At 40.7% G+C, this 19,224-nt stretch overlaps 1 protein-coding gene across 3 annotated transcripts in view; it reads left to right on the top strand.

Annotated features, from left to right (window-relative positions):
• Window positions 1-19,224, top strand: part of ATP8B4 (ATPase phospholipid transporting 8B4 (putative)) — a 257,001-nt gene that overhangs the window by 72,169 nt on the left and 165,608 nt on the right. For all 3 annotated transcript variants that reach the window (XM_075858039.1, XM_075858037.1, XM_075858038.1), the window contains exon 6: window positions 10,282-10,380. In XM_075858039.1, the coding sequence (XP_075714154.1) occupies window positions 10,282-10,380 (99 nt within the window). The remainder of the gene's footprint in view (window positions 1-10,281; window positions 10,381-19,224) is intronic.

Raw genomic sequence — 19,224 nt, 5'->3', positions numbered from 1 at the left:
TCATAAACGGAGTGCTGCCTGATTTTTGCTCTTTGTGTAATTGGGATCATGGTCTATCCCTTTGGGCTTGCACCCACATTATACCGGTGCTGCTGGATCCATTTATCTATCTATATATATATATATATATATATATATATATATATATATATATATATATATATATATATATATATATATATAGAATCCAAAAATCAGGCAGCACTCCAAGGTATAAGCAAAGTAGAAAAAGGTGCTTTATTGGTCCATATACACACGACGTTTCAGCTCAACTCAGGAGCCTTTCTCAAGTGAACAGATGCATGTCATGACCACACATTTATAGGAGAACCAATATTATAAAAAAGTAGTGCCAATAAAATGCTACAACACATATAAGGTTGCCAAAAGGTACATAGTGAATTCATATATGCAACATTAAATGAGTGAGGAATGTGTTAAAAAGATACTATCACAACAGGACTGTAATACATAACATAATACATTACAGAAAGTTATATAGTCTAACAATCTTTAAATTGTATATAATTAGATAGGATCGTGCACATGTGTAGATATCACTACACTTGAGGGACTCACCGAGAATAAAGATCCGGCTCCAACGTAAACACAAAACATGTGCTGCAATCACCATTGTCGAGCTGTCAGAAGCATTAGAAGCATTAGTATTCGTGCTGCGCATGTCACGCATGCGCAGTCACGAAGGGAACGCCAATCAGCTATACCCGAAGAGCAGGGGCGTAGCTAAAGGCTCATGGGCCCCGATGCAAGAATTCTTACTGGGCCCCCCCCCCCCCCGCAAACTTCTCATGGCCGATGGTCCGCAGCTTTCAGCTGCATCGCTGGGTCTCCTAAGTGACCCAACAATGCAGCACTAGCAGCCGGGGCGTCACTATGGCTGGGTTCACACACCCTATTTATGGACGTAATTCGGGCGTTTTAGCATTGAATTACGTCCGAAAATGCGTCTCAAAAGCGTTGGCAAACATCTGCCCATTCATTTGAATGGGTCTTACGATGTTCTGTGCCGACGGTCATTTTTTTTCACGCGCCGCTGTCAAAAGGCGGCGCGTAAAAAAGACGCCCGCGTCAAAGAAGTGCCTGTCACTTCTTCAGACGTAAATGGAGCCGTTTTCCTTGGACTCCATAGAAAAACAGCTCCAATTACGTCCGTAATGGACGCAGCGAAAGACACCTGCACATGCCATTACGGCTGAAATTACGGTGCTATTTTCTCCTGAAAACAGCACCGTAATTTCAGCCGTAACAGACGCTGTCGTGTGAACATACCCTCAGGGCCTAAAATGTCAGGGGAAATAGCCCCAATACATATGTGTCCGCCCAAAAAAAAGTGTGTGTATGAGACAGCATAGCATATCTATAGCACTATGACCCTATAAACTATGGATAGGATTAGATACAGTGGCTCAGCAGACAGTATCACACATGATAGGATTAGATACAGTGGCTCAGAAGGCAGTATCACACATGATAGGATTAGATACAGTGGCCCAGCAGACCGTATCACACATGATAGGATTAGATACAGTGGCTGAGCAGACCGTATCACACATGATAGGATTAGATACAGTGGTTCAGCAGACAGTATCACACATGATAGGATTAGATACACAGCTCAGCAGACAGTATCACACATGATAGGATTAGATACACAGCTCAGCAGACAGTATCACACATGATAGGATTAGATACAGTGGCTCAGCAGACAGTACCACACATGATAGGATTAGATACAGTGGCTCAAAAGGCAGTATCACACATGATACGATTAGATACAGTGGCTCAGCAGACAGTATCACACATGATAGGATTAGATACACAGCTCAGCAGACAGTATCACACAAGATACGATTAGATACAGGGCCCAGCAGACAGTATCACACATGATTGGATTAGATACACAGCTCAGCAGGCAGTATCACACATGATTGGATTAGATGCTCAGCAGACAGTATCACACATGATTGGATTAGATACACAGCTCAGCAGACAGTATCACACATGATTGGATTAGATACAGGGCTCAGCTCGCTGACATTGCGGCTCCAGCGCTGGACCCAGGACAGGTAAGAATAATAATTTTGCTTCTTTATGTGTTACTGATTATTTTTGTGTGTTTGTGTTTTTTTACAGGTTCGGTTGTTGGACTTCGGATACGAGGACTTCAATGACGGCGTTTTTTTTATTCTCAATAAAATGGATAATGAGGGTTGTGTTTTTTTATTTCAATAAAATATTTTTTCTATGTGCTTGTATCTTTTTAAACTTTATTATCACCGCCTTAGTAATGGCCGCCCGCTGATTGACAACCTCCATTACTAAGGCGGGGCTTAATGTTAGCAGGTGCAGAGGCCAACACTAACCCCCATTATTACCCCGGTACCCACCACCACCACCAGGGGTACTGGGAAGAGCCGGGTACGAACCAGTACCCGACCATCTGTAGTGACGGGCAGGCACCGGGGTGGCCGCAGGCTGGTATTAGGCTGGGGAAGGCCAAAAACAGTGGCCCTTCCCACCCTGGTAATGCTGCCTGCTGCTGCTGTGTTGCATCTGGCTGGTTATGAAAATTGGGGGGGACCCCACATCGTTCTTTCCAATTATTTTTTTTTTTAAATGACGTGGGGTCCCCCCCATTTTTCATAACCAGCCAGATACAATAAAGCAGCAGCAGCCTAGCATCACCAGGGTAGGAAGGGCCACTGTTTTTGGCCTTTCCCCTCCTGATAGTACCAGCCTGCGGCCACCCCAGTGGCCGACCAGCACTACAGATGGTCAGGTACTGGATCGTACCCGGCTCTTGCCAGCACCCCTGGTGGCGGTGGGTACCGGGGTAATAAAGGGGGTTAGTGTTCGCCTCTGCACCGGCTAACACTAAGCCCCGCCTTAGCAATGGACGTCGTCAATCAGCCGGCGGCCATTACTAAGGCGGTAGTAATATAGTTTAAAAAAAACCACAAAGACATAGAAAAAATATTTTATTGAAATAAAAAAAAAACACACAGCCCTCATTAACCATTTTATTGATAATAAAAAAAAAGCCGTCATCGAAGTAGTCCTGGAATCCGACGTAGTCCAACGACCGAACCTGTAAGAAAACACACAAAAAATGATTAGTAACACGTGTGTTAGGCTTAGATACAGGGCCCATGTGTGATACTGTCTGTGGGACCCTGTATCTAAGCCTACCACAACGTAGGCTTAGATACAGGGTCCAGCAGACAGTAATCTTATACAGTATAAGATTACTGTGTGCTGAGGCCCTGTATCTAAACCTACAGTGTGGTAGGCTTAGATACAGGGTCCCACAGACAGTATCACACATGGGCCATGTATCTAAGCCTACCATGTGATTGGCTTAGATACAGGGCCCAGCAGACAGGATCACACATGGGCCATGTATCTAAGCCTACCATGTGATTGGCTTAGATACAGGGCCCAGCAGACAGGATCACGCATGGGCCATGTATCTAAGCCTACAGTGTGGTAGGCTTATATACAGGGCCCACCAGACAGGATCACACATGGGCCATGTATCTAAGCCTACCATGTGATTGGCTTAGATACAGGGCCCACCAGACAGGATCACACATGGGCCATGTATCTAAGCCTACCATGTGATTGGCTTAGATACAGGGCCCAGCAGACAGAATCACACATGGGCCATGTATCTAAGCCTACCATGTGATTGGCTTAGATACAGGGCCCAGCAGACAGGATCACACAATCTGTGATCCTGTCTCATGGGCCCCCTAAGCCTGATACATCGTAGGCTTAGGGGTTGTACAGTCCCTAAACATTGATGGCCTATCCACAGGATAGGCCATCAATAGCTGATGTGTCTCTCGGGACCCGCCAATCAGCTGTTTTGAAGGGGCCGCAGCACTCGTACGAGAGCTGCTTCCCCTTCATTTCACTACTCGCCCACACTGTGAATCGCCGACACCGATTCACAGTGTGACCGGAATGAAGTGACAGGAATGAAGGGGAGCAGCTCTCGTACGAGTGCTGCGGCCCCTTCAAAACAGCTGATTGGCGGGACCCGGGAGTCGGACCCCGCCAGTCAGGGCTAACCTTACCTTCCTCTTCGGCCGCGTCGGGAGTTCTGTCATCTCGATGCTGTGCGCGGCGCATAGCGCTGTGACGTCATGCGCTGCGCACAGCGCCTGACGTCAGGACCTCCGCAGCCATCCGGAACTAGGAAGGTAAGTAAAGTATGTTACTATGGTAACTTTTTATTGATGTGGTGCGGGGGACCGTGGGCCCCCCTGGCTTCGGGGCCCGGTCGCAATTGCGACCGCTGCGACCCCTATAGCTACGCCAGTGCCGAAGAGGGCAAATGCCAATCATAGACATGCAAAGAAAATGCACAATGAGAAATGGAATTTTAGGAGTGAAGGGGAAAAAACCTTTATCACTCCTATTTGATACAGGAAGACAATATGTACTAGAATGTCAAATATGTATGTGCGTATATAAAGAGACCTCAATCTACTACGTAGAGGATTAAATACAGAACCCTGAATCACGGGTATTCTGAAAAGATAAATCAACTCCTGATAGTGTATACATATATATATATATATATATATATATATATATATACATACATACACACATATATATACACACATATAGCGCAAAAATTGCACATATTGCATAGTTGTACATGTCTAACTCAAACCACATGTCAAATACTGACGCGTCTCAATGCATTTGAAAATACTAATGATAGTTGTCAAGATTTTCAACAGAAAATACAATAAGCATATTTTTTAATTATAAATCAGCCAGTCCCAGTATCGGTGAGTCGATCAATGCCGCGATGTGATATGAAAATACGTGATCTGTGAATAAAGAAAAGTCTATTAAAAACATGTAATAAAATTTTGAAAAGGACATGAAATGGTAATCAATCCTAATACCAAGGAAGACATGGATTGAATATCTAATGTAAGAGGTGTAACTGTATTCAAAATGTATTTAATAACGGTACCCAGAGGAAACTCAACGTTTAAGCCACCTGGTTTAAGTGTACCCAATCTGTAAATCCACTGCAACTCGCGGCGTTTCAACAATCTAACTCTATCGCCACCCCTGCGTAGTGGGGGTACATGATCTACTATCCAAAATTTCAAGTCTCTTTCACCGTGTTTAAAATCAGAAAAATGTTTAGAGACCGGAAGGTCAAGTCTCTTTTTTCGTATAGTATAGCGGTGTTGGTTCAGTCTCGTTTTAGCATCAAGTATCGTTTCTCCTACATACAGGAGACGGCAAGGGCATTGGAGTACATAGATAATAAATTCAGTATTGCATGTCAAAAAGTAATTGATGAAGAATAGTTTACCAGTATCAGGATGCACAAACTGACTGCCCTTGACAAAAAGCGTGCAGTTCGTACAACTGAGACATGGGAAACAGCCCTTCCTGGGGGAAGATAAAAAAGTCTGTTGTTTAATTCTTGATGGACCAAAGTCCGATTTGACTAACTTATCTCTCAAATTGGGTGGTCTACGGTAAGTGAACAGGGGCGGTCTTCTGAAAGGTTCTACATGTGGGAAACACCGACCCAACATGGGCCAATGCAACCGTATAACATCATATATCCGATTACTCATCTGTGTATGAGTGGTAATAAATGGGATACGTTTTTGATCCCTGTGTATCCTGTCCTGTAAAAGATCAGCTCTAGGGATAGAATCTACCCTACGTCTGTGCTGTTCTAATATACGTTTGGGGTATCCTCTGGCTTTGAACTTGTCCATCATCTGATCATGGCCAACAGAAACTTTGTCAGGTCTATCTATGATTCTCTTGGTTCGCATAAGTTGACTAACCGGCAAAGAATTAATCATTTTTCTAGGATGTGAGCTGTCATATCTCAGTAAGCTATTCCTATCCGTAGTTTTAACGAATAAATCAGTGTAGAATGTAGTTCCACTCAGTTCCACTAGCACATCCAAAAATTGCAAAGTACTTTTGGAACTGACCAATGTAAACTTCACTGTCTGATCTATGGTATTCAAGAAATTATGGAAATCCGTAAGCTCAGAGGAACTGCCAATCCAGACGAGGAAGACATCGTCTGTACCTCCACCATCTCAGCACATGCCGGAAATGGTGGGACACATAGACAAGATCCTCCTCGAGTGAACGCATATATATGTTGGCAAATGTAGGGGCAATGTTGGAGCCCATGGCAGTTCCCTGGCATTGGATAAAAAACGGATCACGAAAAAGGAAATAATTCTTTGATAGAATAATTTCCAAAAGTGATAATATAAAGGATCTACATTCAATAGAGTAATCTGATTGTTGTAATAGTATCTCAACGGCTCTCAATCCACCCTCATGCTGTATGGATGTGTAAAGCGAAGTAACATCGAAGGAGGCCAAGATGACCTCCGCTCCTTCATCAAGTTTAATCTCCTGTAATTTATTTAAAAAGCTGCTGTGTCCCGTATATAAGAACGTGTCCCCATAGCAAATTCCCTTAGACATCTGTCAAGAAAAATCGCTATATTAGAAAATATTGGAGTCAGACCGCTATATTAGAGTCAGACCCAGAGACGATCGGTCGCCCTGGCGGGTCTGTCAGAGTTTTATGAATTTTAGGCAATATATATATCACGGGGGTAATGGGATTTTCGACAATCAGAAATTTTTTCAAGTCGTCATCAATGAGGCCCCCATTACTGGCGTCATTGATAGCGTTTTGAATAGTCCTGGAGATATCAAATTTAGGGTCATACGAGATTGGTATATAGATCGTTGTGTCTGCAAGCTGGCGGTATATTTCCTTCAAATATTGTGAGGTATCCATGATGACAGTAGCCCCGCCTTTATCAGCCGGTTTGATAGTAATACTGTCATCATGGATCAATTCATCAAGGGCCGCAGCCTCATCCTTTGTCAAATTACTATATTTGAATGTTTCATCCTCATATCTAGATTTCAAATTGCATATATCTCTTTTCACAACATTAATAAAGGCATCAACCCCAGACTCAGTGAAAGATGGAACAAAAGCACTGTAATTGTATAGACCGAAATTTTTTAGCTCTAATTCAGTAAGCTTGGTCTTAGGAATGGGTAAATTATTGGTAAACCACATTTTGAGTTTAACACTCCTAAAAAAATTATAGAGGTCAGCTTCAACCTGAAACCAATCCGTTTTTTTATTCGGACAGAAAGAGAGACCTTTACTTAATACCCCCAATTGTGTTACAGACAATGTTTTACTAGAAATATTTACCACTAAGTCCGTTTCTTGAGGTTCATTCCCCGTGTTACTGGGGGTCGATTGCTCGATGCCTGGTATCCCCTTTCGACGATGCCGCCTACCGCCCCTTGTGTTGCGTCTCCCACCGGTGTGGTCATCCCCGGAGTCCCACCTAAAAAAGATATGTCTCCAGTGGATCTCATATATCCAGGGTTCCTTGTGTTGTCAGAATGTCCATTTTTCTTTCTAGTATCTTTAGCCGCTGTACCCAATCCTTTCAGATCATCTTGTTGCCAATTATAGACTCGTCCGCGACTATAATCGTCTGCGTCACGATACCATTTTTTTCTTTTTACATCTTCAAGGTCAGATTTGAATTTGGCCAAATATGTATTGATGCCAGTGTTGATGTTGTCAAATTCTTGACTAGAGACAATAGATTTCAATTTTGCATCAGTTTCCTGCATGCATACGGTCAGAGTAGCAACCTCTTTTTGTAAGAGGTTAGATAGAGTTAGATTGTTGAAACGCCGCGAGTTGCAGTAGATTTACAGATTGGGTACACTTAAACCAGGTGGCTTAAACGTTGAGTTTCCTCTGGATACCGTTATTAAATAAATTTTGCATACAGTTACACCTCTTACATTAGATATTCAATCCATGTCTTCCTTGGGATTAGGATTGATTACCATTTCATGTCCTTTTCAAAATTTTATTACATGTTTTTAATAGACTTTTCTTTATTCACAGATCACGTATTTTAATATCACATCGCGGCATTGATCGACTCACCGATACTGGGACTGGCTCATTTATAATAAAAAAATATGCTTATTGTATTTTCTGTTGAAAATCTCGACAACTATAATTTGTATTTTCAAATGCATTGAGACGCGCCAATATTTGACATGTGGTTTGAGTTAGAAATGTACAACTATGCAATATGTGCAATTTTTGCGCTATATGTGTGTATATATATGTGTATATATATGTGTGTATGTGTATATATATATATATATATGTATACACTATCGGGAGTTGATTTATCTTTTCAGAATACCCGTGATTCAGGGTTCTGTATTTAATCCTCTACGTAATAGACTGAGGTCTCTTTATATACGCATATACATATTTGACATTCTAGTACATATTGTCTTCCTGTATCAAATAGGAGTGATAAAGGTTTTTTCCCCTTCACTCCTAAAATTCCATTTCTCATTGTGGATTTTCTTCGCATGTCTATGATTGGCATTTGCCCTCTTCGGGTATGGCCGATTGGCGTTCCCTTCGTGACTGCGCATGCGTGACATGCGCAGCACGAATACTAATGCTTCTAATGCTTCTGACAGCTCGACAATGGTGATTGCAGCACGTTTTGTGTTTACGTTGGAGCCGGATCCTTATTCTCGGTGAGTCCCTCAAGTGTAGTGATATCTACACATGTGCACGATCCTATCTAATTATATACAATTTAAAGGAACAGTGTCATCACAAATTATTTTTTTATATGTTAAAGATGTTAGTGCTTTATTAAAAACGTTTATATTCATTTGTGTGTTTGTGTTTTACTTTTTCTTATTTTTACACTTTTTCTTCCCTATGGGGGCTGCCATTTTTTGTTCCATTTCTGTCTGTGTCGATTAACGACACATACAGACATGGAATACGGCAGCCACAGTCCCATAGGGACTGCGAACGGCTCCCGTCCCATTGACTTCAGTGTACGGCGTCTGTGTGGGAACTGCGCATGCGCCGCTCCCACACAGTCCAATTCGAAATTGGCGCCGTCCGGCGCCATTTTCCTGTGGACCGGAAGTCGCGGCCGGACAGTAATATTACTACTTCCAGTCGCGGCTTCCGGATTTGTGCACTTGGACCAGCGGCAGCAAACGGAGCGGACGGGCCGGAGGGAGCCGCGGCGGCAGGAGCAGGTAAGAGATTTCAATGTATGTTCGTGTTTGTGTGTGTTTACTACTGTATGTAAACCTACTACACTGTGTGTTAGCTCAAAAAATGGCGACACACAGCGTAGGAGGTTACACCGTTCAAACCCCTCGTTTATCCCGGCACTAGCCAGGATAAAGGAGGGGGGGATGCTGAGAGCTCACTAGAGCGAGGGCTTTTAACCCATTGTTGCAATGCTGCAATTTTGGGAATAGCTCCATCTAGTGACCAAAAATGGGTAGTATTATAAATTAGAATTAATTTATAATATTTCCTGACTATTTCCTGACTCGTGAAAAAAATAAAAAAAATTTGAACAATGTTTAATCACCCACACACTAAATGTTTAATTTTTAAAAAAAAAACATGTTTTTCTGGCAACACATTCCCTTTAAAGATTGTTAGACTATATAACTTTCTGTAATGTATTATGTTATGTATTACAGTCCTGTTGTGATAGTATCTTTTTAACACATTTCTCACTCATTTAATGTTGCATATATGAATTCACTATGTACCTTTTGGCAACCTTATATGTGTTGTTGCATTTTATTGGCACTACTTTTTTATAATATTGGTTCTATAAATGTGTGGTCATGACATGAATCTGTTCACTTGAGAAAGGCTCCTGTGTTGAGCTGAAACGTCATGTGTATATGGACCAATAAAGCACCTTTTTCTACCTTGCTTATACCTTGGAGTGCTGCCTGATTTTTGGATTCTACTACAGCAGGTCTGTTAGCCCTGACCTGGGCAGGTCGGCACCCACCTACGATTATGTGTATGTATCTATGTATAATATATGTGTATGTATCTATGTATATATGTGTATCTATGTATATATATGTGTATGTGTCTATGTATATATGTGTATGTGTCTATGTATATATGTGTGTGTCTATGTATATATGTGTATGTATCTATGTATATATATATGTGTGTATATATATATATGTATATATATATATATATATATATATATATATATATATATATATATATAGTCCTTTATACACTATGAATTAGCATGTGTTTTTGCTGTAGGAAAATATTTTTAGTTCTTCTAATAGTATGATAAATGTTCCTCATTGCAGCTGATTCCTGAAATCTCTTCCTTGTCATGGTTTACTACCATTGTGCCTTTAGTTCTTGTATTGACCATCACTGCTGTGAAAGATGCCACCGATGACTATGTAAGTGTTTTCTGTAAACCATTATTTTGGACATTATTGTTAATTTCTTGCGTTTATAAGAATAAATTTCTCCTCTAAGATTTAAAAAAAAACATGCAATATTCTGATTCCAGAGTATTTCTTAAAGGGAATGTATCTTTAGAAAATAACATATTATTTATTTAAATCTGTTTTTTATTGTAAACATTTTTTTAGGTGTGTTTTTTTTGTGACCAGATAAAATGTCTTGAAAATTTGCAATTTTAACACTCGCCACTAGAGCAGTCACAACAAGCTGACTCTTCCTGGTTTCTGACATCTGATAATTAGAAGATCTAGATAAGGCAGGATAGCAACACTATAGACTATATACAGATAAGGCTCTATATACATCTCCACTACCACTCCACGGTCTGTGTACTCAATCACTTCCTGGAGACTGTAAAAATCTATGACATTTCTCAATTGACTCCCATTCTTTTTAGCTGTCGTAAAGTGTGCACATCTTTCTGTGCTTTATACAGACAATTCAGGACGGTATTCTGTATCTCCAATATGGTAACCTCAGGAAAGTATTAAAGAAATGAAAAGCTACAGCATGAAAAAAAATTATATATATATTATTTTAACTAAAATTAAGTACGAGACATTTGCATTAAGGACTGCAATACTTCCTGATCATCCAGGAACTGAGCAATACAGATAGAATCCTCAAATTATAGAGCCATTTTTTTTTTGCTTAGATGATTTTCAGGCGTTTTTAGCCCTATATTAGTGCAAGACATGGAAACCTTGGTTCTATGGATTAGGACTTTTGGAGCAGACAATATTACGTCCCTTAAATAGTCACTAACCTTTAAACAAACTTTGCATAAATTAATAAGGCAAGCGACTATAAGAAACTTTGTAATCTATTTTAGTAGAGAAAAATGCCTCTTTCTACATTATTAGCCACTTCTCCCCTCCCTCCTGCACTGATCATTCACTCTCAATTCACTACTAAAATCCATAAGATGGACTCACAGCTGCTGACTGGCTGAGAAGGATCCTGTAACTCCACAGAACAAGGAAGTGCCTTCTGTTTATTCCCCTACTTTGGAACTTGGGGGGCTGTTTTGTGAGTGCAATTACATTTACTAGTATAACTCTATTAGGTCAAGGAGCTGATGGTTCCATTTAAAGTAGTCTTTCATAGTGACAGGTTCTCTTTAAGGAGACTCACTTTACATCATCCAGTTTCAGTTTTGTGAAACAGTAATAGAATATTATATACAGTGAAACCTCTTTCAGTATACAGAATGCTGGTTAGTCCCTGTTCACACAGCTTTTTTTGACGTATATTTCAGTGCGTTTTTTACGCACCAAAATATGCGTTAAAAAATGCCTGCCTAGAGCTTCCCATTGACTTCAATGGGAAATTGCTTCGCTAGTGCATATGACGTCTCTTTTTTTAACATGTGTGTAACTAAATAACGCTTAGTGTAAAAAAAATAAAAAAACATGTAATAACTTGTTGTGTTTTACGCGTAGTGTATTCAATGGGATGCAAAAAACGCATCTAAAAATGCGTAAAAAATACATCATAATACATGTATTTATTAACCTCTTCCCGCTTTGGCCACTTTTGACCTTCCTGACAGCCTCATTTTTCAAATCTGACATGTTTCGCTTTATGTGGTAAATAACCTCAAAATGCTTTTACCTATCCTAGCTATTCTGAGGTTATTTTCTCGTGACACATTGGACTTTATGTTACTGGCAAAATTTGCTCGATACATTCAGTATTTAATTGTGAAAAACACCAAAATTTAGCGAACAATTGCAAACATTAGCATTTTTCTAAATTTAAATGTTTCTGCTTGTAAGACAAATAGTAATACCACAAAAATGTTACCAATTAACATCCCCCATATGTCTACTTTAGATTGGCATCATTTTTTTTGAACATCTTTTTATTTTTCTAGGACATCACAAGGCTTAGAACTTTAGCAGCAATTTCTCACATCTTCAACAAAATTTCAAAAGGCTATTTTTACAGGGGGCAGTTCAGTTGTGAAGTGGCTTTGACGGCCTTATATATTAGAAACCCCCAATAAGTCACCCCGTTTTAAAAACGTAACTCCTCAAAGTATTCAAAACAGCATTTAGAATGTTTCTTAACCCTTTAAATGTTTCGCAGGAATTAAAGCAATGTAGAGGTGAAGTTTTACAAATTAATTTTTTTTTTGCAGAAATTCATTTTTAATCCGTTTTTTTGTAGCACAGAAAGTTTTACCAGAGAAATGCAACTCAATATTTATTACCCTGATTCAGCAGTTTTAGGAAATATCCCACATGTGGCCCTAGTGTGCTAATAGACTGAAGCACCGGCCTCAGAAGCAAAAGAATACCTAGTGGATTTTAGGGCCTTCTTTCTATTAGAATATATTTTGGACACCATGTCAGGTTTGAAGGGCTCTTGCATTGCCAAAACAGAGGAAAGAGTGACCCTATTTGGGAAACTACACCCCTCAAGGAAATTATCTAGAGGTATAGTGAGCATTTTGACCCCACAGGTTTATTGCAGAAATTATTGGAAGTAGGTCGTGAAAACTACAATCTAAATTTTTTCAAAAAAAATGTTGGTTTAGCTACTTTTTTCTCACTTCCACGATGACTAAAGGGGAAAAAGCACCGCAACATTTGTAAAGCAATTTCAGCAGAGCTCAGAAGGGAAAGAGCGCCATTTGGCTTTTGGAGCTCAAATTTAGCAGGAATGGTTTGTGGAGGCCATGTCACATTTGCAAAGCCCCTGAGAGACCAAAGCAGTGGAAACCCCCCACAAGTGACCCCATTTTGGAAACTACACCCATTGAGGAAATTATCTAGGGGTATAGTGAGCATTTTGACTGCACAGGTTTTTTGCAGAAATTATTGGAAGTAGGCTGTGAAAATGAAAATCTAAATTTTTTTCAAAGAAAATGTAGGTTTAGATAATTTTTACTCATTTCCACAAGGACTAAAGGAGAAAAAGCACATGAGGGACTAAAACAGTGAAAACGCCCAAAAAGTGACGCCATTTAGGAAACTACACCCCTTGAGGAATTCATCTAGGGGTGTAGTGAGCATTTTGACCCCACAGGTGTTTCAGAGGATTTATTAAAATTAGGCAGTAAAAATAAAAACAATCCCTTTTCTTGAATAAGACGTAGGTTTAGTTTACATTTTTTCGTTTTCTCAACAAATAGAGGAAAAAAAGAACTGCTGTTTGGCCACACAGTAGGGCTCAGAAGGGAAGGAGCAGCATTTGGCTTTAGGAGTGCAGATTTTGCTGGATTGGTTTCTGGGTGCTATTTTGCATTTGCAAAGCCCCTGTGGGAACAAAACAGTGGAAACCCCCAAGAAGTGACCCCATTTTGGAAACTACACCCCTCAAGGTATTTACCTAGGGGTGTAGTGAGCATGTTATCCCCGCAGGTGTTTTGCAGAAATTAGTGTGCACTCGATGTTGCAGAGTAAAAATTGGATTTTTCCATAGATATGCCAATATGTGGTGCCCAGCTTGCGCCACAATAACAAGACAGCTCTGTAATTATTATGCTGTGTTTCCTGGTTTTAGAATCACCCTACATGTGGTCCTAATCTTTTGCCTGGACATTCGACCAGGCTCAGGATTGAAAGAGTACCATGTAAAATTGAGACCTAATTTGGCGACTTACAAAGTATTGGTTCACAATTGCAGAGGCTCTGATCTGAATAAAAGAAACCCCTGAGAGGTGACCCCATTTTGGAAGCTACACCTATCAAGGCATTTATTAAGGGGTGTAGTGAGCATTTTTACCCCACAGGTCTTCTCTATAAATGATTGTGCTGCGGATGGTGCAAAGTAAAAATCAAATTTTTTTCCCCAGATATGCTTTTTCAGTGGCAATTATGTAGTTCCCAGCTTGTGCCACTGGAGAAACACACACCAAAAATTATTACAAGTGTTCTCCCAGGTATGGCGATGCCATATATGTGGACGTAAACTGCTGTTTGTGCACGCTGAAGGATTCAGAGGGGAGGGAGCGCCATTTGGCTTTTGGAGCTTGGATTTTGCATGGTGGTAATTTTGTTTGGAATATTACTGGTATTTCAATTTATAATGTGTATATGTAAGCTGGGCAAAGTACAACAGGGGCATAGTCAGGTGGTATAATAAAGGGGTAAAAAAAAACAATAAAATAATCCATAGATATTTTTCTGTGGTGCAATCCTTTATGCACAGGCCAGTGTCGCACTGATAAATGGTGTAGTTTCTTATCTCCTTTTTGGTCCACACTACGCACCTTTGCAGTTTGGGGAATTTTGCTGGGAAAGTGTTGTCCTGGTTTATTACAGGCACCCTCGCTTCCAGCAGATATGTTTGGGCCCTACCGTTCCTGGTTCCCTAATTTTAGGGCCTTGATAATTCGCCTCTTGAAACAGAAGAAATATTCCCCTCGGGCCTGCACAGTTGCATATTTTTTCTTTCCTGGCTTATTGGAGCCTTAACTAATTTTATTTTTTGATAGACGCGGTGGTATGAGGGCTGTTTTTTTTGCGGGACGAGCTGTAGTTTTTATTCGTACCATTTTGGGGTACATGGGACTTTTTAAACACTTCTTATCCTATTCTTTGGGAGGCCAGGTGATCAAAAAACTGTAATTCTGGCATAGTTTTTTATTTTATTTTTTTCATACAGCGTTCACCATGCGTTATAAATTACATGTTACCTTTATTTTGGGGGTCAGTCCGATTCCACTGATACCAAATTTATAGCACTTTTTTATGTTCTACAACTTTTTGCACAATAAAATTACTTTTGTAAAAAGAATGTATTTTTTCTGTCGCCAAGTTGTGAGAACCATAACGTTTTGATTTTTTAGTCGACGGAGCTGTCTGAGGGCTTGTTTTTTGCGAGACGAGCTATAGTTTTTATTGGTACCATTTTTGGATACATGCGACTTTTTGATCACTTTTTATTCCAATGTATGTATAGCAAAGTGACCAACAAACAGAAATCCTGGTATAGCATTTTAAGTTTTTTCTTACGCCATTCACCGCGTGGAATAAATAACATAATGTTATAGGTCAGGCCGTTACGGTCGCGGCAATACCAAATATGTATGGTTTGTTTTTATTTTTCAATGATAAAGGACTTGATAAGGGAAAAGGGCGACTGTGTTTTATTTTATTGCTTAAAACTTTTATTATATGATTTAAAACTTTTTTTTCACTTTTCTTTACACTAGGGGACTTGAAGGCCCAACTGTCTGATTTTTTTTTTTCTAATACCTTGCACTACCTGTGTAGTAAATGTATTAGATCTGTCAGTCATTCACTGACCGCAAGCCGATTAGGCTTCGCCTCCCGGCGTGGCCTAATCGGCTTCTGTAATGGCAGAGCAGGAGGCCATTGTTAGGCCTCCTGTTGCCATAGCAGCAGTCACCAGCCCTGATTGCATGGAAGCGCTGCCGATCTGCTAGCAACCTCTAAGATGCAGCGATCGCTTTTGATCGCTGTATCTAAGGGGTTAATGGCAGGGATCAGGGCTAACTCAGGTTCCTGCCGTTACAGGTGGATGTCAGCTGTAGCATACAGCTGACATCCATCGCTGATGACGCCGGCTCAGCTCCTGAGGCAGCGCCATCTTGCAGTCGGCTACAGAAGCCTTTCAACCCACGCCTCTGGCGCATGTCAATTTAATAACCGTATTCTGCAGTGCTCTTCTACCTCTGGCTTCCCAGTGTACTCTCCTGTCCCTAGAAAAGCCTATTCCCTCATTCTCATTCTATCCAGCATGGCTAACTGGTTTTCCCTTAAACGATGGTTCCTTCCTCACAAGGTATTGGCAGACTGTGCTGTAGCTGATCGCGCGGGCTGAACTCTGTTCACTTATAACAAGATGTCAGCTGCACACAAAACTTGATACCTCCCGTCCTCTGGCTCCCTCCTGTTTTCCAGTAAGCGGCGTCTCGCTCTTCTGCGCTGGATTGAATCAGGAGATGCCTCAGTGCTGGGATGGAGGAAGCAAGAGAAGTTTTTAAGCTTGACAGCGGCCTCCCCTGGCTACCTCCTGTCCTCTGCTAGGCCTGTCCTGCACTGCATTTCATTTTTTATGGGATAGCAGCGTGAAGACCACCAGCCAGAATGAGAGTTAGTCTTTTCAAACGGCTGTGCATAGTCACGGAAAAATCTGGTCTTTATGTCTTTATAGGGGGGATCCTCAGAGAGAAATGGTCTTCTCGAGTGTTCGCACTATAATAAAATGATGCAATATCAATATGATTAAGGTTTTTCCTTATTTATTTTTTAACCTTGACACTGAATAAAACAAAGACTTGTCAAATAGCTCCGTGAACTTGCTATGTGTTGGCTGATAAGTGGTTCAGCAGTGTACCAGCCATGGGGTCAGTCACCCTGTTTGTTGCCTAGTTCTGGAGAATAGATGATGAGGAAAGCATTGGTGCTGTGTATGAACAGTGTTCATACAGGATAGAATGACTGCAGAAAAATACATTTAGCTTGAGGGCTGAAAATAAGAAACGTTTCCGTATGCGCACATCCACTTTTATCTGTCAGTATGGTAAAAATGACTAAAGTCTTCCACTGGATGGCACTGCATGCACTGGATTTAGTTTAGGAACATGGGATAAAGGGAGTTGGACAGGGGAGCTTGTAAAATATTCACTCGTGAGCAGTTTTTCTGGTCAAATTTGTGTCACGACATCAGGTTGGAAGTGTCACAAGAATGTCTGAGTAAGAGAGGAAAAAAAGTTGTGCAATGTGGATTATAAATAAACTATATTTTCACTCTAAGTGTATCAAGGTCTAGTCCTCTTTTGTCTTCATATATAAACATATTTTATCTTGTTTTATGTATTACAACATTTTAATTTGTACAAATCTGAATTGTACAAGAGAATGCTGTTCTCAGTTCAGCAACAATCATTCTGTTGTCATCTTATACATCTGATGTCCAGTGCTCAGGGCAGCATAAAGTAGTGACAGACACGCTGATTTCTGTTCCGTCTGTAGGCAGCTTAACTGCAAGGACTAGTAGTGGAGCTGAGGACTGTAATGCACAACAAGCCTTTACTCAGCAGAAAGTGATTTACTGGAAGTTTTACTATTACCCACACACAGTGCAGTGTCCAGGGACCCCCCAGGCATTTCTTGCAGCACCCCCTGGTTGGCACTCTGCCCCTAAACCAACAGCATCCATCTGTTTGGTGTGGAGCAGAGGAGAGGAGGCGGGTCTCCACTGTGGCTGCTGCCGGCTGACCCTGCTACAACTTGAACTCTCTTTTGGAATTTAAATAAAGGTGCGCCAGTGGCGGAAAACAATCAAGAAGTGTGTGGGAAGGGGGACTCTGGGTCATGTGCATAGTGCAGTGTCACCGATTGCCTTGATTGGCTGAGCCGTGATGCTGAGAGAAGGCTGGAACAATCCATATACCCTTTCTCTCTCCCCTGGTTTCCCCACTCTCTGCTGACTGGCCAGGTTTTTTGTTTACACTCCTCCTGGCACAGGATGACAAACTCTCATTTCAATTACTCATTACAATTTTTTAACCCTTTCCCGACGCAGCCGTTTTTCGAAAGTCATAACTTTTTTTTATTTTTCCATCAATATTGCCGTATACGGGGTTGTTCTTTGCGGGACGAGTAGTAGATTTTCATGGCGCCATTTATTGTACCAAATAATGTAGTGGGAAAATGGGGAAAAAATATTTGTGGGTGGAAGAGGAAAAAAACAGCGATTCCTCAATTTTTAGGCGGTTTTGTTTTTATTGCGTTCACCGTGCGGTAAAAACAACATGTTCGCTTTATTCTACGGGACAATATGATTACGGTGATAACAAATTCATACAGTTTTTTTTTTCTACTACTTTTACAAGGAAAAAACTGATTGTTAAAAATAAAATTTGAGTTTTGCCGCCATATTCTGAGTGCCATACCTTTTTTATTTTTCGGTCGATTGAGCAGTATGAGGGCTTATGTTATGCGGGGCAAGCTGTAGTTTCTATTAGTACCATTTCGGGGTACATGAGACTTTTTAATCACTTTTTATTCCATTTTATGTGGGAGATGAAGTGACCAAAAACAGTATTTTTTATGGCGTTCACTGTGTGGACTAAATAATGATATATTGTAAAAATAATTTAGACTTTTATGGACATGTCGATACCAGTTGTGTTAATTTTAATTTTTTTACATTGTGCTTGAGGGAAAATGGGAAAACTTTTAATTATTAAATTTTTTTAATTTATTTTAAAAAAACTTTATTTTAATGTTTTTTTTTTACTTTTTTTTACTTGTCCCCCTAGGGGACTTGAACCAGTGGACTTGGATCGCTTGCATGAAATACAAATGTATTGCAGTATATCGTGATACAGACACCCTCCCATGAAGTCCTGCTCTAGGCAGGGCTTCATAGGAGTGCAGAGATGGCAGACCCTAGTCTGCCATGCCAACCAACGGTACCTCGTGATCACGTCGCATGGGGCCGTTGCAACATTATTGGCGGCTGCCCCTGTCTCCAGTCATTTAAATGCCGTGGTCGCTATTGACCGTGGCATTTAACGGGTTAAACGAGTGGGATGGTGCTTGAGCAATATCCCAATTGTTACCCTAAAAATGCCGGCACGCTCGTTCTATGGTGCAGGCTTAGTCTGTGAGCCCGCTCCATACTCCCCCACCCGACGTGTGCCGTATATACAGTATACGGAGGATGTCTGGAAGGGGTTAATGTTAAGAACAGCACTAAAAAAAATACAACACCCTGTAGATACAGACTGTAAATTTATGAATGGCTGGTAACTCTAGGGAGCATCCCTCTTTTTTTCTTAGTTCCTGATACCC

Source organism: Rhinoderma darwinii, chromosome 3 (genome assembly GCF_050947455.1).
Source record: "Rhinoderma darwinii isolate aRhiDar2 chromosome 3, aRhiDar2.hap1, whole genome shotgun sequence".
NCBI lineage: Eukaryota > Metazoa > Chordata > Amphibia > Anura > Rhinodermatidae > Rhinoderma > Rhinoderma darwinii.
The sequence above is the reverse complement of the archived record's forward strand: the minus strand, read 5'-3'. Positions and strand labels throughout refer to the sequence as shown.